Source organism: Lepisma saccharinum, chromosome 27, assembly GCF_977018435.1.
Source record: "Lepisma saccharinum chromosome 27, izLepSacc3.1, whole genome shotgun sequence".
Lineage (NCBI taxonomy): Eukaryota > Metazoa > Arthropoda > Insecta > Zygentoma > Lepismatidae > Lepisma > Lepisma saccharinum.
The window spans coordinates 8,149,970-8,177,017 of record NC_139255.1 but is presented as its reverse complement, the minus strand read 5'-3'; the positions used below and the strand labels follow the sequence as shown (position 1 = coordinate 8,177,017).

The 27,048-nt window shown below is 37.2% G+C and overlaps 1 protein-coding gene across 2 annotated transcripts in view; it reads left to right on the top strand.

The window, feature by feature from the left end:
- Positions 1-27,048, top strand: part of LOC145980273 (putative phospholipid-transporting ATPase IIB) — a 155,414-nt gene that overhangs the window by 20,480 nt on the left and 107,886 nt on the right. For both annotated transcript variants that reach the window (XM_083113281.1, XM_083113280.1), the window contains exon 2: positions 11,672-11,859. In XM_083113281.1, the coding sequence (XP_082969407.1) occupies positions 11,699-11,859 (161 nt within the window). In that variant the 5' untranslated portion in view covers positions 11,672-11,698. The remainder of the gene's footprint in view (positions 1-11,671; positions 11,860-27,048) is intronic.

Genomic DNA, 27,048 nt, shown 5'->3' with positions numbered 1-27,048 from the left:
CGAGGCGTATTTTTTAAGTAAGTACCGTTTTGATATGTACAAAAAACAAGTAAACTTTTTGTAACAATTTTATTGTTACATGAACGACCACACTTTTATCTACTTTTCTACATAATTGCCACCAATATTAATGCACTTATCATATCAAACAACAAGCTTTTGTATTCCTTCGTCATAGAAGTTTGCTGCCTGAGTTGACAACCACTGCAACACGGCCGTTTTGAGGCTATCATCGTCATCGTGGTGCTGACCTCCGAGATGCTTCTTCAGTTGCAGAAACACATGGTAGTCACTGGGTGCTAGATCGGGGCTGAATGGAGGATGATCAAATTGTTCCCAGCCAAATGATGCGATGAGATCTTGAGTTCGATTGGCCTCATGTGGACGGGCATTGTCATGCAGCAAAACGATCCCTTTCTCAGCCACGCCTTTTGTTTTGAATGGTATGATGCAGTTTTTTTTTAAAGTCTCACAATATGTTTCGGAATTTTTGTGTCACCACGAGGCAAAAAATCAACAAGCAACACCCCCTTCCTGTCCCAAAACACGGTACACATTATTTTCCGGACTGAAATTGTCTGCTTAAACTTCACTTTCTTGGGCCATATTGAATGCCGCCATTCCATGGATTGTTGTTTTGTTCGGGTGTAACGTAGGCCACCCATGTTTCATCGCTTGTGACAATTTGGCTTAAGTACGCGTCACCTTCAGCTTCATAACACACAAGAAAAGTCAAGGCACTACCTAAACATTTGCTTTTGTGCGCCTCAGTTAACATTTTTGGTACCCATCGTGAGCTCAATTTTCGATAGTTTAAGCATTCGGTAACAATTTCGTAGATAACACTTCTTGAAACTTCAGGGAACTCCTCTGATAACGAAGAAATCGTGAAGCGTCTGTTCTCTTTCACTTTTTCGTCGACTTTCTGCACCAAATCGACAGTAATCACTGAGGGTCGCCCACTCCGTTCCTCGTCATGAACATTCTTTCGGCCATCATTGAAAGATCTTACCCATTTGCGGACCATTCCATCACTCATAATATTTTGTCCGTACACTTCACAAATCTGACGGTGACTTTCAACTGCTTTCACGCTTTAGCACTAAGAAAATGAATAACAGCTCGTATTTCACAGTCGGCCGGATTCTCAATCGGCGGAGGCATTTTAAATATGCAAAAGCAAATGTATACATGATCGATTGTTGCCGCAATGGCATCTGTGGCTTGCCAACAGATGTAGGTACACAGTGTGCATGCACGAGACACCGATTGCAGCGGTGGAATTTCAAAACGGTACTTACTTTAAAAATACGCCTCGTAATTCTGTTCTATCATGTGGCTGGGTGGGGTTGTATGATAAAAATATAATAACTTCATGAAAAATGCCAGCCATGTGGTGTAAGGTGTCATGTTTTGGCTGGACTATGAGATACATGCTGGTTCAAGTCTCCTTTGAGTAATAGTAACAACTTTTCTCCTGAAATTTCACCCAGTGTATGGGATCGGTGGCCTCCCACCACCGTGACAAAATTGGGGAGCTACGTATGCTTAACGTAACCCAGTTGCAGAAAACTTACAAGAACGACTGGGGATTTGTCGTTCCAACCACACATGACCGTGTAACAGGTTGGATGATTGGCCACCTTTGCTGAGGCTGGAAGTCAGTAGGTAGGCATGACCTAAAGGGCTGTTGTACCATGGGTTATGTTATGTTATGTTATGTAACTACATGAAAATACAATCATATCATGACTTTTTTAAATGGTGGACTTTTGGAAATGTAGATGTTTATGAACATGTAAAGTTAAAGCATTACATACGTTTTTATTGCTACAAAAGAAAACAAACACTTCTTCCTCAGACTTTCTCATCCTCACAATTACCTTAATGAGACAGAAGAGTGCCATGCTGGAAAGAAAAATGTAAATAATATATATATATAAAAATCAAAGAAGGTAAAAGGAAACACTCACCGGATAGTAGAAAAATTCAAAATTTTCGCTAACTTCATAGCATCATCGGCGTGCTCTTTCTCCTCACACCGATGATGCTATGAAGTTAGCGAAAATTTTAAAATTTTTCTACTGTCCAGTGAGTGTTTCCTTTTACCTTCTCTGATTTTTACTTAGCCTTTTTGGCCCTCCTTGCTTTTATCCATTATTTATGTCTATTTCTCCTCACACTGATGATGCTATGAAATTAGCGAAAATTTTTAATTTTTCTACTGTCCGGTGAGTGTTTCCTTTTACCTTCTTTGATTTTTACTTACCCTTTTTGGCCCTCCTTGCTTTTATCCATTATATAAACACAATGTTGCATTTTCAAAGTAGAAGATAGATCGGTATCATATGGAGTAGAGGCACAGAATACTGACTCTACGATCAGTGTTGCCAGTACTTTTGTTCTCTATCAACTGTTTTGGCAACACTGATTGTAGAGACGCTACGGTCAGTATTCTGTGCCTATATATATATATATATATATATATATATATATATGTATGTGTGTATATATATATGTGTGTGTGTGTGTATATATATATATATATATATATATATAATATATATGAGATAATATTATGTAGGGGGGTCACCTTCAAACACATTCAGGCCTTCAGGATATTGTTGTTGCTAATCCTGTTGCCTTGCAATCAAGTTTGATTCGTAGGCACATTGCACAATGGCTCAGCTCCTACTTTAAACTCTTGGCCCAGTCCCAATTAGCATCTCTGAATAAAAAGTGAGTTTAAAACAAATTTTGCAACACATGTTCAGTATATTTGTAGCCTGTAATATTCTAATAATTTTAAGCAGTAAATTTGAATGATAAAACATAGAATACTGAAAGGAGATATAAAACGAATCATATCTGAAATTTATAAGCTCTGCATAACAGTATTTGTGCAGATGCTAATTAAAATGGATTTATGATAAAAATAAAGGGCGTGTCATCAGACGAGGCTAGAAGATTCAGCTATTTTTACCACCTTTTCTTGATTAGTCACTTACACTGTTACATTTCGCACATTCCCAGTATTTCATAAGTTAGACCGCTCACACTAACCATAAAGCATAAGGAGAAATAAAGATAAATATTATTTGAGAGTTAACCTAACTACCTCATCTACACGCTATGTAAATTTCTAACTGATTACTTTTTATATGCAGACATGGAACCTAACTGTCCAATCAAAAAAGTTGCACAAAAAGAAAGAAATATCACACAAGAGAATGTGTATGTTTTATAAAAGACATCTCCACTAGTTGACAAATCATGAGATCTGGTGAAAATAGCACAAAACTAGGTTCACCACCTGGTTAAGGTACTCATTAAGAAGAATTAAACATTGCCAACTATTAGGATCACTAACAAAAGCAAGAAGAAAAAATTCTAATGGAAGCTAAAGAGACTGTCACTTTCACTCTAAAATTATATGAAATCACCCATGTGGTATGAAATAGCTAAGTCTGTGGTTAATAGTTACATAGTTAATTTAACAAATACTTGTTTTTGGTCTTTGGCAAATGGATTTTATATATTTTTCTTTATAAGTACAAAAATTGCAGATTAAATCATATAAAATTGATAAATTTGACAAAAACAATTTGTTAATAATATGCAAGATACTAGTGCATAGATTTTTATACATTAAGTTTCTTCTACATGATGTGTAAAATAGTTCCCTATAATATGGGTTACTATTTATGTATCCGGAATAACAAACAAATAAAATATGTATAATTGAAAATGGTTTTATTGTTTTTCAAAATATTCTCCATGATGATCGATGCACTTTTGCATACGTTTGAACCAATTCTCATAGCACTTTATCCATTCAGATTGAGGTATCTCGAAAACATGCATTTTGAACACATTAATCGCTTCTTCTGGCGTTGAAAATCGTTGACCACGTAGCTTATTTTTCACGTACGGGAACAAAAATAAATCATTGCGTGCTAATTCAGGGCTATATGGCGGATGACCCATCAATTCAATGTTTTTATCGGTCAAATACTGAGTTGTTTGGACCGATGTGTGAGAACTTGCAATGTCATGGTGAAGAATGATCCTGTGTCACTGGTTGTTTTTTTCTGGCAAACAAATGGTTGTGTACCATTCAGAATTGACTGTTCTACGATTCTCTAGTGGCACTGTAGCCACATGTCAATTTTTCCCAAAAAAACAGGCGACCATTTGTTTTGAAGTGCTTCTTGCACGAACAACTTTTGTTGGGTTTGGCTCATCTTGGAACACCCACACCGTTGACTGCTGTTTGCTTTCGGGCTCATATGCATAGATCCTAGATTCGTCACCTGTGTAGATGTTATACACAGCTTTTAAAGCACCACAATTGTATTTTGTGAGTATTTGTTTGCACCAATCGACATGAGCCTTTTTTTGAGCGATTGTCAAATTATGCGGGATCCAACGCGAACAAATCTTCTTCACGGCTAAATGTTCATGCAATATCTTATGTAGGCTAGTGATACTAATGCCCAGGGATGCCTCAATCTCACGATATGTCACATGACGATCTTGCATTATCAGTTCTCACACAGCATAAATGTTTTCTAGCACAACAACCGATTTTGGAAGACCTTCTTTAGATTCGTCCGTGAGCGAACGACTGCCACGATTGAATTCACTAAACCAGTGATATAAAGTGCTTTAGATGGTGCTTCATCGCCAAAAGTCGAAGTGAGTTAATCGATGCACTGTTGAGATAATTCACGTTGAAAGTCGTAGAAAATCATTGCTTGAAAATGTTGTCGAGTTAATTCCATTGTTGGCCTCCGATGAAATTTTCAAATCCCTGTAACAAACAAAAATAGCATTCGTAAGCACAACATTCTGGGTACATATACCATAGAAATGTCCAACTTTAGGATGGATATATTAGATGTTACCTAGCAACATTAGTGTTGCCAGTTCCGGATACATAAATAGCAACCCTCATATTTTCATAAAATAACCATTTCAATTTTTAGAAAGTGAAATAAACTAAACCCATTAGTTTTTGTATGTCTCTATCCAAAAAAAAAACAAAAAAAAACTTTGTTACTTTCCATAATCTATTATTGCATTAATACACTACCACTTTAAAGTTCTGCTGGATCTTTAGTCCATCATATTGAATTAGTTTATCAAATTCCATGATGATCTTCTACATTCTAAGAAACTGTGCTGCTTTCTAGCTATTGGAAGTAAGCCTATCATCTATTACAGAACCAGAGGAATTATACTTTGTAGATGATATTTTTTGTGAGTACAGTATATATGGGTCTGAGGACAAATTTATGTACTTTTTTGCTGTTTCAATTATGAATATTAAATGTGTGAAATGGCAGCTTTTCTACTTGACTCATAATTATGAGAGGCATGCATATTTCGTTTTTGACGAAAACATGAAATGTGAAATAACACATTGTAATGTTAATTTTTCATGTTTCTGAAAGGTGAAAGATGCATTTTCCTAGCCTGTTTTGTCATGAAATGATGCTAAATGAACTGCAAAATGCGAAATAGACTCTTAAACACGAAATTTAGAGTTTATTTACTGACACAACACTTTCTGAAGTTTGAATTGTCCTTTTATTTTATGCAATTCACGAAAAACTGATTAATTCTGATGTAAATATTTGATAAACAAAAAAGGACCCGTTTATGCAGGAAGAAACTTAATACTCTGATAACTATATAAATGTGCTATTAGAAGGGAAATGTTTATTTTGTGTAACAAGTAAAAAAAAAGGTAAAGTGTTCCCCTGTGCATAGCACCATGCCATGAAGGCGTATAGGGGGTGTGGGGGTAACGCCCCACACTTTCTTGATCCGGTTGTGAGTGGGGTGATGTGATCAGCATCACACCCCTGACCACCTTTACTCCCCAGGGTTTCCCCCAGGTACCCATGTTATTCGACGCTGGGTGGGCACCGGGGCCGCTTCCACCGTTAGAAAAGTTCCCGGATTTGAACCGGCCGGGGATCGAACCCGGGACCTTTAGCATGGTAGTCAGTCGCGTTACCGACAGTTTTTAAATCAAATTTACGATTACATTCACAATTTTAAAATTAAAATGTCATTTTATATACCACTTTTCCATCGCTATAACAGAAAAAAATTATTTTATTTACCACTTTTGAACCCGAAATTGACTCGGTTTTTGTACCAAAACTTTGCTTTTTTATTTACCAAAAATATGTGCCTCTAATAATTATACATTGGAATTTGGACACAGTTGAATGATTTGTCAAGTGGTGTAAGCTGGCCCAGCTTTGATCCCAGTGAGATTCAAAATTTAAGAGTTGATGTAGCACTGTGATAAAAATTGGGAGCTACTTGAAAACAATAATGGATGATATTTAATTTGACGTCATCATACAGTGTACTCTGGGAAGAAATCGTACAGATTCGTGTGTATCAAGGAAAGAGTATGAGAGTCTTCCTACAGCAAGAAAAATTTCCATTTCACATTTTTCACGGTTTCTATAGGCTTCCAAAAAGGTAAAAAGTACACATTCCTCATATTATCATGGTGCACCTTGAATCACTTCAGCAAAGACCATATGCACAATGCTTACCCAGCATGTTTTCAATGAAGGATGTGACCTGTTTGTATGAAATGTGGTGCAATGAATTGTGGGGGAAGTTGTTCGCTGAATATCATTCATTGCATTTGCGTGTCATGAAGATCAGATAAATACAGGCTGGCTTTCCACCACCCCTTTGAGTCTTGTGGATGCTGTTACTGGTTCACTCACATCATCTGCTTCACTGCAGCATCAAAGAAGAAAACTTTGGCATGCTTTCCACATTGCAAGAATTCTTCATATGTGCTATTTCTATTTACTTTTGCACATTACACATCTCCCTCACAACCAAATGCCGAAAAGCCAGCCTCCGTGGTAGAGTGGTTAGCCCAGTGTGTAGCAGGTTCGGATCCTGGCCTGGGCATGGATGTTCTTTGTAAGTGTCTCTTTATTAACTCCATCACATCATCACTCATCCTCATCTTCGCGATTAGCCAAAAGTGAAGTAAAATAAACCGAATCAAACAATCAAACCAACCAAATGCCAAAAATCTCATAGAAATACTACAAAAGCTAACACCACAACAAACAAACCTTTCATGTCACACATGCATTCTATAAGGTATGCCCAAATGAAAAGGAGACTACAGTTATATCTAAAGAATATTATATTACATAATATTTGCATTACATAATATGTGAATTACAGTTAATGTGTAACATGATACCTACACATAATTGCAATTGATATTGATGCACTGATCCCAGCACGTAGGGAGTGAGTGAATGGCTTCAGTGTAAAAACTCCTGGGTTACTTATGGATCCAGTTTTCCATGGTGTTCTTCACTTCTTTGTCACAGGTGAACCGTTGACCTTTCTGTGATTGTTTTGGTGCTTTCGCGTGCCTCCTAATGCTGACACCAACGGAATATGGTGCAGTGTGCGAGACACTGCTCTCCGTAAATGTCCTTCATCATGCGATAAATTTGTGAAGCATGCTAGCCTTCTGCGCGAATAAATTGGATTACAGCTCTCTGCGCTGATCTGGAGGAATCCATAATGAACCTGTCCGCATAAAACAACTCTCGCCAACTGAGGAAACCCCTGCAAACTGGGACAAACACCGTGCCATCTATCGGCAAACATATTTACCTTCTTTGATTAGGTAGAACGTCGCTAGAGCAAAGTTCTTTTCATTTGGGCAAACCTATATTTTGAGCCACACAGTTCCACTAAGGAAAAAATTTGCAACACACTGAGGCCAAAATGATCTCAACAGGGATGCTGTGGCGATGGTGGTGGCCAGTTTAATGATGTGGTTCATTTTCACTGACGCAGCCCTGTGCTGTGGTACAGGTAGATTTATTTGCCTTATAGAGATGAGATTGTATGTGTTGACCATGCAACTCCCAATGAGAATTTACTTGGCAGATCTTGCCCTTAAGACAGGCTGTTATGCTACAGTGTTAGGTAGTTATTTTGAATGGATGAAAGAAAGAAGGAACAGATTCCACAGAGTGTAATTTTTGAGAAATGAATGAAATAGTTTTGGAGCTCAATATACTTTATTAATTAAAAAACTTCCTATTGTAAAATTATAATGCAAATCACTCTGACAGTAATTCTAAAGCAATAGTTTTTGCAAATTGTTCATACGTAAATAGACAAAGTTATATAAATATTATGGAGTGTTTTCCTTTTGTTTCTCAGGTGAACGTAGTAAGCAATAAATGCAATTTTTAAATATTACAGCCCAGTTATTAGTTGATATAACATTACTATGAATGCAAAAAAAGTGTTTTGACCAAATAAAATGTTTACATTAACAATTCTCGATAATAAATTTTAAGTAACACAACATTTTCTTCAAATACGGGTGAAACTGCAACATGAAATTTTTTTGAACAGTAGGTATTTTAACACCAATAAGTTGCTGACCAAGGCAGTTTATTAAGATAAAAACACTTAACACGTAACGTTTCGACCCTGTATCAGGGTCTTCCTCAGACGAAGGAAGTTTAGTTCTTCATCTGAGGAAGACCCTGATACAGGGTCGAAACGTTACGTGTTAAGTGTTTTTATATTAATAAACTGCCTTGGTCAGCAACTTATTGGTTTTAATGTGGAAACAAGGCTTAATTATATTACAATAGGTATTTTACACACAGCACTGCTAGCTACCATCAGACTGCATGGATGAAGGCCATGATAAAATTGTGTCATACAATTCTTTGCAGTGGTCTGGTACTTAATGCACAATTCTAGCGACGTCCTCATATTTTTTTATGTTTTATTGTTTAAAATTATTACTGTTTTTTTAACTTTCCCACCACAAGCATTAGTAGTAACAAGCACAATTTCACGGTCTTTATAGAGCATGAATACTTCTCCTAGTGCAGTCTATAAACTCGTGTGCAGTCACATATCCTTTTCCTTCTCTTTATGGGAGATGGCTGTGCTTGCTAATTTGAAACACTTCTCTGTTTTGCAAACTTTTAGTGCTCTTCTTAAACAGTATAGGCCACCATTGGTTAAAGTTGATTTTCAACACTTTTTCCTTCAAAGGCTGGCTGCTTCTTGTCGGTGCCGAGAGCTAAAAGGCAAACATTCCAGGAATGTTTTCCTTCTTCCCATCAATGATATTTCCTACTGACTACTACTATGAGCTGAGAAGGAGAATGTTTGATTTCTCTTTGTCAGTTGATGCAACTTAGCTTAAGTAATAAACTGACTATCTCAGTTAAAAATGACCAAAATGTGGAATCTTTTCCTTCTTTCTCTCACACATTCATTTATACTTTATCTTTTTTGGTTCTATCGTCACAAAGATTTTAGTAAATTGATAACTTTCATTGTTTTCTCGACTTCATGTTTTTGGTGATCTGGAAATATACTATTAACAGTGATGAAGTTGTTGAATACCTACAACATGAATGAAATATATTAGAATTCTTTTCTGATATATTTCTTTCAAGAAAACTTAAGGTACAGAAAATAATGATTGTATTTATTTGTTATTTTCATCCGCTAAGAGCCGGTTTTTCAAACGTTTTGGTTAGCTGACTACCGTTTGGAGTTTACCTCCAGTCTTAACCAGCACTGGGTTTTTCAGTGTAAAAATAACCATAGGTTCTGCACCGAACAATTGTAAGTTGGCAATGCTGGCGTGAGAAATTCGATCACTCTGCCATCTAGATGTCTTAAGTCAAATCAAATTTCGCCTGATGTGAAAAAGTAGAACTACTATAAGTCACATGCGGTTGTTGAAATTCATTGTTTACAAAACTAACACACACATATTATCTGTTTCTACAAAGAAATGCATCTAAGGGAAAAGCAATTACTGCACATTTGGCATTTTTTTCTAAGACATTTATTTCACAAAATGCAAAATGATATTGCATATTGAAAATGAAATTTTGTCTTTAAACATTTATTTTACATGGATTTGTATGGATTATACCATTGTATTAATAATGATTATAACAAATATGGCAGCAGCAAAATTACAGGCTAAATGTCTAAATATCAGAGGGGTAAAAGAATCAACAGTTTTATTGATAAACTGATATGCCTATTTTGGGTGATGTGTCTGTCCCATTTTTTAGTACATATAAATAGTAATTTTGAAACTCACAAGTTGAGATGTCTTCTTCTTGCACTTTCAGACCTGGGTAATCAAAGCCCAAGCGATATGGTCTTCCTAAATTTATTTTTCCTTTTGACCTGTAATTTAATAATTTTCGAGGCAAATGGATATCTGGTATCCTCAGAACGTGTTGCACTTTAACTGTTTTTTTTTTTAAATTTCTTTCACGATTGGTTCCATCTTGCATTTATTTCAGAAGTTGAGATGTCTAAAATTAATGAAATCATCAATTGATTTTAGAATAAACAGTAATCTCTTCTTCTCCAAGATGTTTAATCTAAACTCTGTGGTACAGCTCTCCGAAAGTCGAAGCCTGCCAAACAACTGTATGTTGGGTGGCATGTGGCCAGCACACAGAGTCCCAATCACTGCTGTTTTTGGGCTTTTGAGACCAGAGACTGCTTTATTGCATTCAGTTAGCTCCCCAGTTCTCACGGTGCTGGATCAACACCGACATTTTTGGAATTCCTGCCAGGATCACTTGCACCAAAGGGAAGAGCAGTAACCATTCACCTATGTGGAAGCTCCCATGATTTAATCTAACAAAAAAATGTCCTGAACACAGTGGGTGATAACTTTCAAGAAGGCATCTGCCCTTCCCTCCTCCTGCCCCCCCCCCCCTTATGTTCTGTCATTGCTCAACACACTATGAAACCTGGTGAACAACCATGTTACTTGTCCAATTGGACAGGAAACAAGTTGTCAGTTTCAACCTGTTGTAATGCAAAATTTCCCAAGTTATACAAGTTTTCACTGTTGTAAACTTGTATTAATACAGTTATTTATTAATTGTATGATGATGTGATGATAGTTATTTGATTTCGAGCCTATCCCATTATGCCGTTTGGTTAGTAATGTAACAATTAACTGCTATATAACATACGTGTATGGCCATGAGTAGAAAAATACAGGGCACCCTGTTGTCATGGTGCCAACATTTTTAAATTCAGTTCTATTTTTTTAATGTACAGAGTGGTGCAAAAAAAAGGGAACCAAAATTGTACCACAGAAATATATTTGGTTACCTTTTTTTTGGGCCACCCTGTATATATTCCGAGTTTAGTTAAGAGAATTTCCACTACCCTTTTTTAAATATAACAAATACAGTGTGTGTTTTTTAATGTTTGTGTGTTTCCTGTATCACATGTATCATTAAGTCAGAATATTAAACATGCCATTATAAATTTTTGCACTGTTGTTAGTAGAATTCTAAACACTTCAGTGATATGGTTGAGTTGTCCTTGTATTAGAATGTATTGCTTAGTTATTCATGCTGTTACCTGTAGAATCTTCTTTAGGAAGGCCACTCTGGTTATTATCCAGTTATTAATTAATTAATCAATTAAATGTTTTAAGGTCACATTTCAAAATATGTAGCTTTCCTCTTAGTTGAATTCATGGCTTTCTTAGCATGTATTTGAAAAAAATGTGTACATAGTAATATTATTTTTTGTTGTACTCTACATACCTGCGTATTTAAATTCTTTTCAGGGTACTTTCAGGAGAGACTCGCATGAAATGGAAGATGTTCCGCTACGAATTAGCTCAGATGAAAGGGATTTTGAAATGGATGAGCGAGAATATTTGCTCCAACCATCCGAACATGATGTGTATGTTGACTTGGGTATTACAAGAAATCCAAAGAAGTATGACAGGTCACTAAGTTACATATTTTGCAGGTATGTTAGCATTCAATGATTCTGAAATTGGATTAATAAGTTGCATATGATGAGAAGTATTTGTGTCAAAAAACAACGTTTTCTTTCCACAGAAGGCTATGTAGCCTTTGGTGTAAGCAGTGCCATGTACGATTGATTCCCTGTGGGAGCACTAACTTTCAGTGTTGACTCAGCATTGTGAGGACAATCGGGGAGCTTCTTTAGGCAAAGAGTTTGGTTTGGTTTGAGTTGGTGTTTGAAGTCCACTTTATGCACAGAAAGGCTAATCGTGACTGGACCTAACGTTTTAAAGTGGGATCTGAACCACTGCGATGATGCTACCACTGCGCCAATGGGGAGGCTTTTAGGCAATGAGTGACAGTGCCACACCAGGTGTACATTTATTTCAGTATCATCGGAATGGGTAATGCTAAAAAAAGAAACCCCGCTTTACAAGAGAGTATGAATTTCTCCCCATGTTGCAAGTGGAAGCAATTTTTCAAGTTGTTTATTAACACAATGTTTAAAAAATATGATAAATCGGAATTTTCAGATTCCCATGCATTTATTATAGAGATAAAAAATACATTCTTCAGCTTCAAATTACAGCTATTCAAATAGGAGTTTTCGAATTTTTCCTATGGCAAATCAAGTCTTCAACGTGCCTTCTTTCCATTCATGTGTTTTTATATGCCATCAGAAGCTTGGTCATCCAAAGAGAACAACTACAATAATACTCCAATAAGCGTAATGCTAAAATTTCTCCTCTTGCTACGACCATCCAACACACAGACCTCTCCCCAGCTCACCACTGGGAAAGGTCGGTGGGGGAGAAGCAGTTTATACTCCTCACCTCTGACTCCACACTTAAACATTAAACACAAAAATAATTCTCTGCATGAACTTTCAGTATGGAATAAAGGCTTGTAAGGTGTAAAAAAAATATTGTACGAAGGAAAGAAAAACATGGAGTCGCTTGCAATATTTTTTTGTGCGTGTCAATGATCTCAATGGGTATTTATTGAATTGATAACAGAATGATTCTGTTTTATGCATTCTATGCATAGAAAGTAAAGAAAAAAGTAAAGTTCCCTGTGCATTACAGACGATTTATGGGGTTAATTATGCTATATTAATTAAAAATAAAGTTGTTTTTTTAAAACTACGAAGTGTACTGCCAACATTGGTCATGTCAGGGTTCAGTACCAGGTGCGCCGACATCGGGCGATGTTATTAAATTAATTTCCAGATGAAGAAAAAGATTTGAAATTTATCCTGCAAAAATAGTAACCTACCTCTCTTTTTCTATCTAACGCTATCTTTTATATTTGAAAGAACCGTCCTGGTCGCGAGAAATGCAACGTGGTAAATAGTGATTAAGGAATTGGGAATCCCTCACTGTGTGGTACTGACTTCAATGGGAAGAGCACATTGGCATATACACATGCTTTTATTCTTCGAGAAATAGTCACGCATTACAGTGCAGCAAAAATAGCAATCTGTCACGTGTCTCGGTTCAGGCCATATCATAGATACGTTAAAAGGCATTGAATGAATACCATTCAACCATTCTCTTAGTGTTGCAGCACAACTATGACATGTACCATGTGAGGTACATGGGTGGTCTTGACATCCCAGTGACAACCAAAGTACAGTCGATACACTATCTTTACACAATCTGTGATGTTTTTACATTGCAATTTTCGAGTGCATTGGTCAGAAAAGTAACAGAATGTGTTACGGTGATAAACACAGCTGAGGGGTTCTTTCAGTCGACATAGTTTATCACAGCAGAGTTCACTGTGTCGCTGCACAAATCAAACGTGGTAAACTGCATTTTTATTTATTACGATATATAATAATATATTTTATTGTAGCAAACAGGATTACAATAAACCTCACATACCAACACAAGACACGACTGAAGGGATGCATGATGATTTGGCATGCAAACAGTTTGCAGTTTAGCCAGATTACAAGAAAAGTGGAATTCAGTGGTATATACATTACTCATATAATATCAAATATGACGTTGCACATATCTGGAAGATGGTACGTGATGGAGAGAAATGAGTGGCAAATCCGAAATTAGTTAAAAACACATGTTAGATAACAGGATACAAATGGCTGTTCCCTAGTGTAATAGGATGGGACTATATGTTCTGTTCACATGTTAACAAATAAACAAAACAAAAAAATCCTTGACTGGTACTGGCTTTCAAAGGCTGTTGCACCATGGAATTCAATTTTGCATTTATAAGCTTTATGAACTGGATTACAGTCAAAAGTGAAAATAACTAGAGCCACATATTTTTGGTGAATAAAAGATGAAGATTTCGATACAAAAACTGGGTACATTTCGAGATCAAAAAGTGGTAGATAAAATGGCATTTCGGTGTTAAAGTGGTGAATAGAACCCTAAATTTGAACCCTCAGTTCACTTCATCATTAAATATAGACGTATAGCCTTATGTTCAATCTGTGTTAACGTGAAACATTAAATATAGAGAAAGCACTATCATGGTTGATTGATTGAGTTTGTTTTAAGTCCACTTTATGCACAGTAAGGCTAATAGGGACTGGGCCTACAGTTTAAAGTGGGATCCGAACCACTATGTGCCTCCACTGGGTACTGAACCTGGTACCCCTTGATTACAAGGCGACGACGCTACCACTGTACCTTCGGGGAGGCCAACAACAGTAGGAATGAGATACTAACCAAAGATAGTTGCCATCGTTTCTTCCAATTTTGGAACGCACTTTCTTCGATGGTGTGCAATAGTCTCGTCACATTTTTCTGAATTTTCTCCATTGTCTGGAAATGCCATCCTTTCAAAGTGGTTTAGTTCCACTTCGGAAACCAAGTTGGCGAGTTCGTTTAGCTTTTGTTTATGCTGACCTGGCAGCACTTGGAAAGTGTCTGTGCCCGGCAGAGATCGCCTAACCAGCACAGTTTTCTCGTCGGACGTAGGACAGAAGAATACCCTATGTTCTGGTGTGTCTATCCAGTAGCGTACGCAGGATTTCATCAAGGGGGGTGTTATTTCGAAAACTTTCTACAAATTCACATTACCATTGTTTTATTATACTTTAATTAATAATAATAATAATAATAATAAATTAATATTTTTATAATTAATTAATTAATTGGTTTAATTACTACTAATAATTAATACTAATGCAGCTGCTATTTATGAAAGAAATAGAACAAAATTACATTTCTTTTGTTTCAAAATAATTGTCTAGTCAACGTTATTTGTATATGATAAGTGAGACATTTTAAGTGTGAAGAAAATCCATAAAAGCAAGCAAATATATTAAATTTATTGAAATAATCGAAATATGAAACTCATTCAAGGAGCCGCGGTGGTCTAATCTGACAACCTCGTGGGAGATCCGGGTTCGATTCCCGGAATTGGTTGGAATTTATCCAGCCATGTCTCCGCACCCAGCCTCATAGCAATGAGTACCTGAGAGCAACCTTGGGGGATGAAGGCTGCCGGAGCATGGTGCTGATCACATCACCTGCAAAATAGTTCGATATCGAGAATCTTTGGGGCCCACCACACCACTATGTGTGCCTTCATGGCACGGTGCTATTTGCACGGGGGAATTTACATTATCTTTACCTATGGAACTCGCCCAGGATGATGATGAAGTGCGAGAATACATGTTGCTAAATTCCACTGAGTCTACGTTTTCGTTGTAAAGTAAGTTTATAGACATTCCAACACATTTATCACTTCTAGGTAATTCACAAAGCACTTCTTCAACATTATTTAATGATGTGGATGTAGACTCAGCATCACTTGAGAGTTCACAAGGGGATGTGAAATCAGTACCGGGAAGAACGTTTGCAATAAGGACGAAGCAAGGAATTTTCACAATTATCGCGAGAGTCACTGCGCGACTTTTTGCAAAACAAAATTGCAAAATTGAACTTTGCGGCCGCTTAGATTGTGTTTGGAATGTTGTGTTTTTCTTCATGCTGCATGGGAATAATAATTCAAATTACTAGTATTATTATTATTACTGTCGCAGATCTTTGACTGTGATAAATTAGCCATTTTTAATTTTTTTCTACAGCATTTTCCATAATATTTCAAAAGCTCAAGGGGGGGGGTTTAAACCCGGTAACCCCCCCCTTGCGTACGCCACTGTGTCTATCTCATCCTGACATGTGGGACATCCATCTGTCTCCCGCTTACCAAACTTTCTTAAATAGGTGGCATAGGGGCCGTGTCCATATCCCGTGAGGAAGTGGACCAGGCCTCTTGATCGTAGAAAGTCTTTCTGGATCACTTTTTCCCGTGTACTTGGAATGAACTGATGAAGTCTTCTGCCCCTGTCAGACGAATCCCATTCCGTTTGCCATTCCTGGTTGATCTGATTTTTTATTTCTTGGAATGTAGGATAAAAGTTACCCGTTAAGTCAATTATGTTCCTTTTGTGCCCTCTTTTAAAATGGCAGTACAGGGCTCTTAGTTTTATTTCGTAATCCACTGGGAAAAGGCCCATAACAATAAATATGGCCTGTGTTGGGGTGGTTTTGAAGGCGCCGGTCAGTCGGACGATCTTAGCTTTTGTACGCATGTTGATTTACTAAGTGATGTAACCCATGGAGATGCTCCTAAGTTATGACTGAGTTATATATGGAAATTAGGTATGTTCTAATTGTTAAGAGGGGTAGTTTGTAATTGTTTGAAGCTAATGTTGCAATTTTGTTCATTATCGCTTCCCCTTTTGTAGTAACATGTTCAATGTGTTTTTTGAAAAACACCCCCTCTTCTAAGGTTACCCCCAAGTATCTGGTTTCTCGTACTCTTTTTAGTGTAGTGCCGTGAAGCTTTATTTGGGGGTTGCGATTCATACTAAGTTTTCCCTTCAAGAGTATGTAATTTGTTTTTGTTTCAGACAGTTTAAGTTATACGTTTTCACACGAAATATTCAATTTCTCCATTGTAGTAGTTGTTTTATTTTCTATTTCTCTCCTGGAGCTGCTTGTTGTTACGATTATCAGGTCATCAACATAAGCTATTGCTTTATGGATTTCATGTAACATACCTAAAATTTTTAGGCAAGGCTCAATGTTGATGTTCCATAAATGACCCAGGACCGAACCCTGCTGGCATCCTTTCGTTAATGTTTTGGAAAATTCTTGGTCCGGCAAGTTTATGGTTGCCTTTCTATTTTCAAAATAGTTCTCCATAATTTTGTATACAGGGTGTCTCATAAGTAATAGCGCAAACTGACACAGGTGAAAGTACACGATAATAGAAGGAAAAAAGTCTCAGTAAACATGGGTCTGCAAACGAGTCGTTTTCGAGATAATCGCTGCCACTGACTTAATTTTAAATCCTTTGGATTTTTATGTCTGGCGTCACCTCAAAAGTGTAGTGTACAACACTCCCGTTGACATGGTTCAACAACTGGAACAGAAAATTGTACATGCTTGTGACCAATTCCGAAATGATCCGGGGATGTTCAAAAGAATTCGAAACTCAATGCGGAATTGCATACAGTATTGCATCCACATGGAAGGACAACACTTTGAACACCTCCTTTAACACATTGGGGTCTCACGACGGGCATAGCCTGCAGTGCACTTAAAGTCAGTGTGGACGAACGACGGGCATAGCCCGTCCTGCGGTATGCAATCGCTTTGCCGATTTAACGACGGGCTATGCACGTACTTCGTCTCATGCGCGAGTTCATTCAAGCCCCTCTGTTGAAATTCCGACCGCTAGGTGACTCATGTCCTATTTTTATCTCACACATGGGACTGTTTGTTGTCGGGTTGATGTACTGTGCATTGTTTAGAATGGCGTCATTAGATCCAGACTGCATAGAGGATTCCGCCCCAGAGTTTGAAGTTAGCGACGATTTTGATGATGCAGATGAATTTGAAGATTTGGAAGGTAGGTTATATTCGTAATAATTATTGTCGACAATATAAACAGTGTTGCAAACTCTAGTATTTTATGAATAAAGTGAGAAGAGGTAATTTTTTTGGGTCTATTCATCTTGCCTCTTGCTTGATTCTCCTACATGCACTGATGAATTTTTAGTTTTTCCATTTATTATTTTGTATAGTGTATGTAAAATGAAAATTTATTTTATTTATTTAGTTTATTTACTTAGTTTATTTATTTATTTGTTTAATTTTTACAGATGATGCAGAACCTACTGATGCATCGTCTGGTCCTGTCCTGCAGCCACTTTTTCATACAAAAGATAATTATTTGTAATTTGTAATTATTTTTCGTTATGTGCACATAAGAAGTATTCTTATGCAAGATTCAAACGATGTATTGATAGTTTATGTAGTTAATTAATGAAATTTCCAGATTACGAACTTAAAATATCTCTATATTAACATTTGTTACAATGTTGTACTTTTTTTTTCTTCACAAAACATTGCTGAAAAAAATATTAAAAAACGTCTGAAAATGAAAATAAAATTTAACAAATTTTTGTTCATTGAAAAGAGGAAGTTTTGTAGATTTAATTAATATGTGGTAAATAAAAACAAATTAAAAATATTTTTTCTATGATTTTTTGAAAAACAACCAAAAACCGCAGACCAGAGGTAACAATGCTGTATTATGAGGCCAGACCCGAATGTGTTAACAGGTACGAGTGTACAGTAATTGTAACATAGAACATACGTACTAGTAAAGTAGTGCTGTATTCCTTATTAAAGTAGAATGTTCAATAAAAGCAAAAATATTTCCTGATTTTTCATACTGTATTATTAGTATTTTACCAACTAGGACGACGTTTACAAAGGATTTTTCCCTTGGAAGGGGAGGTTCTGGAAACTTTTGGGGGTGTGTAAGTTTGGGGATGTTAAGTGCATATTTTGGACAGTTTATAAAAAGTTCACCCTAATTCAATTTATGCATAGATTTTTCCAGAGATTAACCCCCCCTCCCCTTCACGTAACATTTCAGGAGAAAAATATATCAAATGCAGGAAAAGATGGAAATAGATTTTTGTGATAATGTTAAGATTTCAGTCTAACATTTCGAATATTGCTTTTCAATAATGCTCAGTACTTGATTTAATCAATCGTTTGATAAAACACAAGAGATGTCATTGCATTGAAAAACACAAAATGTAAACATTATTACCAGGAATCATTTCATGCAATTCTTAAGCTAGTTATAAAGAAATTAGAAACATTTGTGCAATATTTTTTAACTGTATTTGTATGTTTCTTGTCCTAGGTGTAACTCTGAGTTCATCTTTGGAGGGTGCCAAATTAATCGATGAAATATCAGTGCATGGGTGCGTGCATGCTTGCCTGTCTGAAGTAGTAGTAATAATGTATAGATATAATATGAATCTTGAATAAATTATGATACTGTGAGCGAAGCGAGCAAGACATTTTTTAGAACTATTTCTTTGCAAACTGATTATGCATATTATTAATTAAACGTTGCGACAGTATCCCACCATGTTTACTCTTTACTATTTTGCTTTGCTCGTTCGGCATCCTCTTTACCTCAGCACATGTCCCTGCTCCCTCCTGTTCTAGCTTCAATTAGAAAATATGAATAGTGGCCTACCGGATGGTACAGTGATGCCTTGTAATCAAGGGGTCCCAGGTTCGATACCCGGTGGAGGTATATAGTGGTTCGGATCCCACTTTAACTGTAGGTACAGTTCCGATTAACCTATCTGTTGTGCATTAAAGTGGACATAAAACACCAACTCAATCAATATAATTTTAATAGTTCTATGTAGCGAGTGAGTTCCAAATTCTCCTAGTATTTTGAAATCTCTGTTTAAACGACGATTCACAAACTGAAATAAAGTAATGAAAGTCTCTATATATTTAGAGCATGGCCATGAAGACGTAAAAATATAGTGGGAAGTTGGGATGAACGTTTGAACGAGATCGGTCAAGGAATTTCATATTGAAGTCTTATACCCTTACAAAACTTTGGAAAATACGCTTGGCGCTGTTGAGAGTTTATCTGTCTAATACTGAATGAGAGACTCCAGGGAATTAGGAGTCATGTGCCTCTTTGCCTTAAATGAAAACTAAATAACATGTACAAATAAATGCATGGCATGTTAACTGCAAAGAGAAGGCAAGGAATTTTCACTTCTAAATTGAGGTAATGCTTTATTTTGAATTATTTAAAAATTGAATAGCATTTATTTCACTTTCCAACACAAAGAGCACAATGAATCAAACAAAAAAAAAATCTCTCCTCATTTTCCAGCAGGCAGTGGCAAACGCCGTTATGACCCCCGCTGGTGCGCCTATGGTCAGATATAAATTAAATATCTTTTTATGTTTAATTCCTTATACTTCCTTTGCTTCTTCTGAAAAGTAGGAAAAAAATTAAATATGTTATCGTGTCAGGGAACCGACTAGATAAAAAGAGGAAGACAATTTTTACTAAATCTATATCTTTGCAACTGACAATAACTTTAATTTAATAGGGTGCCAGTAATTTCACAGGGCACAACCACATTAGCACTTTTCTATTTTTATATGTTTTGCTTGTTCGGCACCCCATTTGTCTTTAGCTCCCAGGCAACCACCCGACGTGGACACCCTCCCCTTTTGCAACTCTCTTTCTAATATATAATTTCCTTTACAAAGGTAAGAACTCTTGTAGAGCCACAAAAATGGTCACATACATGAACTATGGCCATGAATGAACCACTTAGGTTCTTCATGAAATACTTACTGTTTTATATTGAATACTCAGCCAGTAAATTTTATATTGGTACTTTATGAATATCCGTTGGAAGAAACTATACCTACATATAGTGTCACTGGTTTTCTACTCACCACTTTTGGTTTCTTTCTTTCTGGTTTCATTTTCTCTATCTTCTTCAGCCAGTTTTGCAGAAAAGTTTCAGGCATTGTTACACTAAGCAGAACGACAACACACAAACTGACATGCTTACTGAGGCATTTGACTGTTCCCTTCTCTATCACTCCAAAATCATTCATCTTGCCCAAGTTACAGAAAAATAGTGTTGCTAACCATACTAACACAATTCACTAAAAGGAGTTAAACCTGCATCTTTCAATTTCTTCCCTTACTTTTAACGTATATTTTCCCATGAAAGAATCGAAAGGAAAATGCAAAATTTCATTGAATTTACAAATGTGTAATGTATTTAAGAAATATTTATTTAGGTTTTTAAATGCTGAACTGTCAACACTGTGTGCGGTATGTGCTCCCTATAAAGAAGGTGTGAGGTCAGTTTGACATTTTACAGATGGCAGTGTCCTTTCCCTAGAGCTGACCAAAGCCTTGTCAAGGGAGCTAGTGTTTCCAGGAAACTGCCATGCTGCACATTCCACCCTCCTTCCTTGACACTTTGGTTTTAGTTGATCGAAAGGTCCATTGGACTACACTTCTTCTAGAGCTACAAATGGTTCGTTTCTGTTAATGTTGAAGTATTGTCATTCTATTGTTTATCTAAAAATCCATATGGGGGTCGTCAAAATTTGGAGGGTATTTGGGGGTGTTAGGGGTGTGTGGATAAATCACTGACCCACACATTCGCACACATTATTAGCATTTTACCAACTAGGACGACGTTTACAAACAATGAAGTCAGTGGCGGCTTGTAAACACACATTTTCGATTATCTCGAAAACAGCTCGTTTGCAGACCCATGTTTACTGAGACTTTTTTGCTTCTATTAATGTGTACTTTGACCTGTGTCAGTTTGTGCTATTACATTTGAGACACCCTGTAAATGCCCGGACAATCCAGCTCTGAGGGTGGCAAAGAGGTGGGGACCACCACAAGTTGTCGAATGCTCTCGCAACGTCTCTACGGTGGCTACTATGTATTTATCGGTGCTATTTCTTATTGACTCTAATAGACTGTGTGTCGCGTTCTCGGTGGATCTCCCCTTCGTAAAACCATACTGATTTCCGGTTCTGTTCTTAAGGGCTAAGAATTCAAGTAACCTTTTGGTAATAATTTTTTCGAGGATTTTGCTCAAGACATTTATTAGTCAAATTGGGCTGTACGATTTTATTAATGTTTTGTCACAGTAATTTCTTTTTTTTATAATTATGACAGTTGATTCCTTCCAGATGTTGGGAAAAGTTTTGTTGCAAGGCAGAGGTTAAAAAGGGAAGTTGTGAATGGTACTATTTTTTGCATAGCTAGTTGTAATATTTCTGCTGGAATATTGTCGGGTCCTAGTGATTTCTTCTTTTTTTAGTAATTCTATCTCTATTGCAACTTAGCCCTACCCTGTGGCCGAGCGGTTAGCACATCGCGCTGCGACGCCAAGGGTCCCGGGTTCGAATCCCGGCCGGGCTTGGTTGTTTGTGAATGTCCATTCATCAATTTCATCCTTTCATCACTCATCCTCATCTTCGCAAATTAGCCAAGAGGCACAAAACGCGAAGTAAAATAAACTAAATCAATCAATAAATAAATAAATCTATTGCAACTTCCTCCTCTGTAAAAGGTAATATGGGCGTAGTAGTATTGTATTCTTTCTGGTTTTTATCCCTGATGTTTTTATGGAATTCGTTATCTGTTTCCTCCATGTCATCCGGAAGGAGTTTCTGTAATAGGAGTTCTGCCATTTCTTGTAAGTTCTTCGTGTATCTTCCATCTTCTCTTTTAAACATAGAGAAGCTTTTCCATAGCTTTATTTTTCCCACCGCTATCCTGTATGGAAGGCCCCATTTATCCTTTTCCATTCTGTGTTTTACGTAGTTGGTCCAATGTGTGGTTTTTAAAGTTTCTTAATTCTTGTTCATATTTTATTTTGGCTAGCCTGTAAAGTTCTAAATTATTTTGCTGTAATGAATTTTATTCTATTTTTTCGGTATAATTTTCTCACCTTGTGCATGGTACTTCTGAGTGTGGATAGTTCTTTTGTCCAAGGTTTGTTTTGAGTTTTTATTTTTTTGCTTGGGGTGGCCATGTTGATTGCATTTTCAATGATTTTGTGATTTCCGCAGCCCAAACCTCAATAGTTTTGGATGGATCTGCTTGTAAGGGGAGATCGATCGACTCTATTAAGAGTTGTTTATTAGTTTTATTCCAGTCGTACACTATTTCGGGATGCATCTCATCTTCTATAACATTCTGAGCTATTTTGAATGTAATTATATTATGATCACTGGTGCAATCATATATCTTCCCAGATAATTTGCTATTTGTCAGTGGCGTGCGGTGACATTTAAACTAGGGTACGCAACATGGGCCATCCGAAATGGATTATGGGGGCCAGAACCCCCCCCCCCCTCCCTGGCCATCATGTTATTCAGAAAATAACTTCTTTCTACAATTTTATAATGGAAAATTTCTCGTCCTTGTATCAATATCCAAATGTAACGAGGTAAAATATATGTATGATATTTTATATTCGCAAATATATTCTGATAGTAGCTACGTAGAGTCCAACAATTCAACTTTGATTATTTCCTTCATGCAGTGCGATGAACATTGAACGGAAAGAAATGGCACAATCATTTTCCATCCTTTCAAATTTCATGGAATAAATTTGATAAATCTCAGTATCCTCTACTATTTCACAACACCTTTCGCAGAGGAAACCAGCGAATAAGGCCAACAATAAAGTTTCACTGTTTTTCTACTGTCAATCACTCTGTAGAGATATATTTTTCTTCTTCTCAAAACTCAAAATGCCTAATATACTACTTACCATCCTTCACAACTCCTGCCTGAAACAATTCTTCCAACTCAGGAACAGACCTTCCATTTCGGATTGTTTACACTTTTTTCGTAAATTCCGAAAATCTCTTCTCCAGAACGTCATCAATAACTCCCGGTCCCCCTATTTTATCACTTCACAGCACCGACAAACAATAGAGATCCTGTAATGTAAATAATATGAACGAAACACTCGCTGCAATTTCACATGACAGAAGAAAGCAAAAGTCAACCTCCCACGGTTCGTTGTGTCCGGTCCGCTATGCCCGAAAACCACGCGTTCTTGTGGACGAATGAATCGGAGTTGCCAGTCGACAAAGTATTTTGTAGAAGGGAGATAATTAAGGACAAGTAGAAAATACGTCAGCATAGATCCCAGAACACTTCAAAAGCTAAACTACCGTACATCACTTTACAATGTCTGGCGGGGGGGGGGCTCATTCAAATCCCATTGTAAGTGTTGTGTTTTATTATGTTTTTCTTTTATCATTCATTCATATCGTCGGGTCACCAATCAACACCCATGCTATGGAACTCAAAGGAAATGTTGATCCCGAAAGGAGATAAACAGATACTTTCATACACTGAGAATTGTGCGAAACTTGAAAATTGTTCACATATTTTCCCCTCGACACAGTGACAGTCCAGTCTGGTCCTCACCTCCCTATACGAAAAAAAACCTTGCTAGTGTAACTTTACCCTCACATAAATATTTTATATGTGATAGTTTACGCGTATATTAAATATGATCTTCCACCACTACATATTCTTGCCCTCCTCTCTGATTCCTGTATCACTTTTTATAATGTATTTTTATTGCAACCCAACACAGTGATTTATCTACGCGTGGCTGCTAAATGCTAGTAAGCTAAGCATTCCAGAAAAAAAATATATGTTGACTACTGTCAACCAGTGGCGAAGCGTAGAGTTCCTAACAGGGTAGGCACAAAAGTGCGATAATTTCCATTAGTTGCTTAATTTTGTAAAAAAGAAAAAAAGGAGGGGGGCTATGTCATGGAGAGTGGTTCAATGTCCCTCCAGGCCGCTTCTTTACTTGCCAGTGGCGTGACGTTTTCAAAAGTGTTGTTACCGGCCATCAATACGATAATTATGTCTTAGACGTTCTCCTCCCGCCCACCAGATGTCATCGATCTAGATTTTGTTCATTTCGTTTGTTTTTATTTGTTTGTATTTTTTCAACCTCTGATTTATGCACACACCTCCAGAAAGAACTACCAATCATGGGACATCGCGAAAATCCAACGAATAGTGCTCGAGCCCTGTTGTCAATTCTTCATCGCTTTTTTCTAAATTTATTTATTTATTTTGCAATTGAGGTGAAAAGGGCTAGAACCCCCCACCCCCATAATTTTCGGGTCAGTCTGACGTTTGTGCCGTGAGCAGACGACAGAATTCCGCACTTTCAGCGAATGTCAGTTTGGTACGTTCTACTGCTGCCAACTTAGGTTTTTTTTAGCAAGACTTCCTCGCGCCGAGGAAAACACAATTGTTATCTGTTGTCTACCTAAAGGAATGGTTGTAGTTAATGCCAGTCTTGGCTTTCTAGATAAATGAATTTCTGACACCTGTATATGCAAGTAAACATTTAAATTTTGAATATTTTCGTCTCGTTTGTTCTGCTCTATGCTAATCGTGACGATGAGAATGTATGGAGAATGAATTAAAGATGATCAGGAAACATTGACATGACCACAATTAGTTAGGATGACGACTACGGGGCTTTCAAGAAAAAACATAAGTAAAGGTGACCTCTCTCATTCAGTGTTCGCATCCTAGTTTGTTCTACCCCTTGTGTTAGTAGACACCTTTACGTGATAATAGAACATAGGATCCTTGTTTGGAACCCGGCAACACGACAGGTTACTATGTAACATATAAACAGGTTATAATAAATGTAGATGCTTGGGAGAATAGAATCCCAATTTCTGGCGCAATTCAGCTCTTTTCTGCCAATCCAAAGTGACAACACTGGCCTGTTCCGCCAGACCTGAAACAGACATGGCCTCCGCAATAACCCCATAACACTCTTTGTCCTAAACCCAAAAAAGTCTTCCCTTACATTGTACTCTCATTGACCGCCCTCTTCTCTTGGTATCCCTTCAGGGTAAACAAAACTGCCTACCTCTTCGCTTGTGTCGGCTGCATAAAAAAATGTCTGCTTGCAATATCTATTCGACGACAGTGTTAACGCATTAAATAACATTTCAACAATTTTTAATTATTTTTAAATTTTGCTGTCACTTGCCACTGCTACTCGCAAAGGAAAATAGAGTTGAAAACATTTTAGAAGAAGGAAATATGAAAGACCAAAAGTGGGTCCTACCTTACCGATGATTACATCTTCACTCAATTAAGAACTCAATTGTTCTTGTTGTTTTTGCATTTTAGTCCAGCACTTTCTTGCATAAATCTCATCGCTGCACACGATACGAATCACAAACAAAGCTCTACCGCCACGAACCTCGCGCTCCGAGCCACGCTACCTTGTAGCGTCCTGAGCAGGAGACAAGTTTTCACAGAGAGGGAAGAAGCGAGGGGAATCCCCGTTCACGATAAAAATAAATTATTATATTTCCAGTGAAAGGAAAACTACTTTGTAAATATAAGGCGTAGCTAGCATTTTAATTTACATAATTTGGTATGAAGACTTACTTTACAAATATAAGTTCTTTAGACTTTCCGTTTACGCTACGGTGTTGGGTGAATCGACAAGACCATCAGCACTCTGATCAAAAAACGAAGTCGGAACTACACTACTCCGTAATTTTCAATTTCAATTACTCTCGTCGATGAAAGGAAGGAAAACCTAAGTTTCGTACAAAATATGGAGAATGTACAATGAAATAGAAATCTCTCTGCACGAACACAGGCTAATGTTTATATAAAATGCTGGTACACCACAAATTTCCAACCCTGGCGGAAATTCAGCGTTGCTGACATTCTGTTCGTCCTAGTGGGTAACACCGCGAGGCCGGCCTCAGGAGCACGTTATAAGCACACGTACAGTACTCGTAAGATTAGGCTTCCCGCATATGCGACCGTACGACAGAATGTGAAGAGAAGAGGCCCCAGCAAATGTGCCTCACTCCGTGGAAAGTTCGTATACTGAACAGGGTTAGAATTTTTTTGTAATTATCATAAATGAAAATTCCAAACTTTTCCATTGCATTACATGTGTTTTGACGAAATAAGTAAATACAACTTTAAAAGAGTAATGGCGTGGGTAGGCCCGGCCTCCTGGCCTCATAGGACGCTTCGCCACTGCTGTCAACACTGCATACGCTGTCAAAATCTTGGGTACCCTCGCCGCTTATAACCGATTATTGTTAAGAATTTTCCTCCGGAACGAATGAGGAGAAAGAACACTTCACTCCTCTCTTAAGTAATAGACTGTTCTGGACTTTTGGCACAAAGAGGGCAGTCGGCGAAAGAGAGTTACAGCGTCTGGTCTTTGTGGTTGAAGTCCGCGCGTGCGTTGCTGGAAAAACGCGAAAAAGTTTGCAGTCGT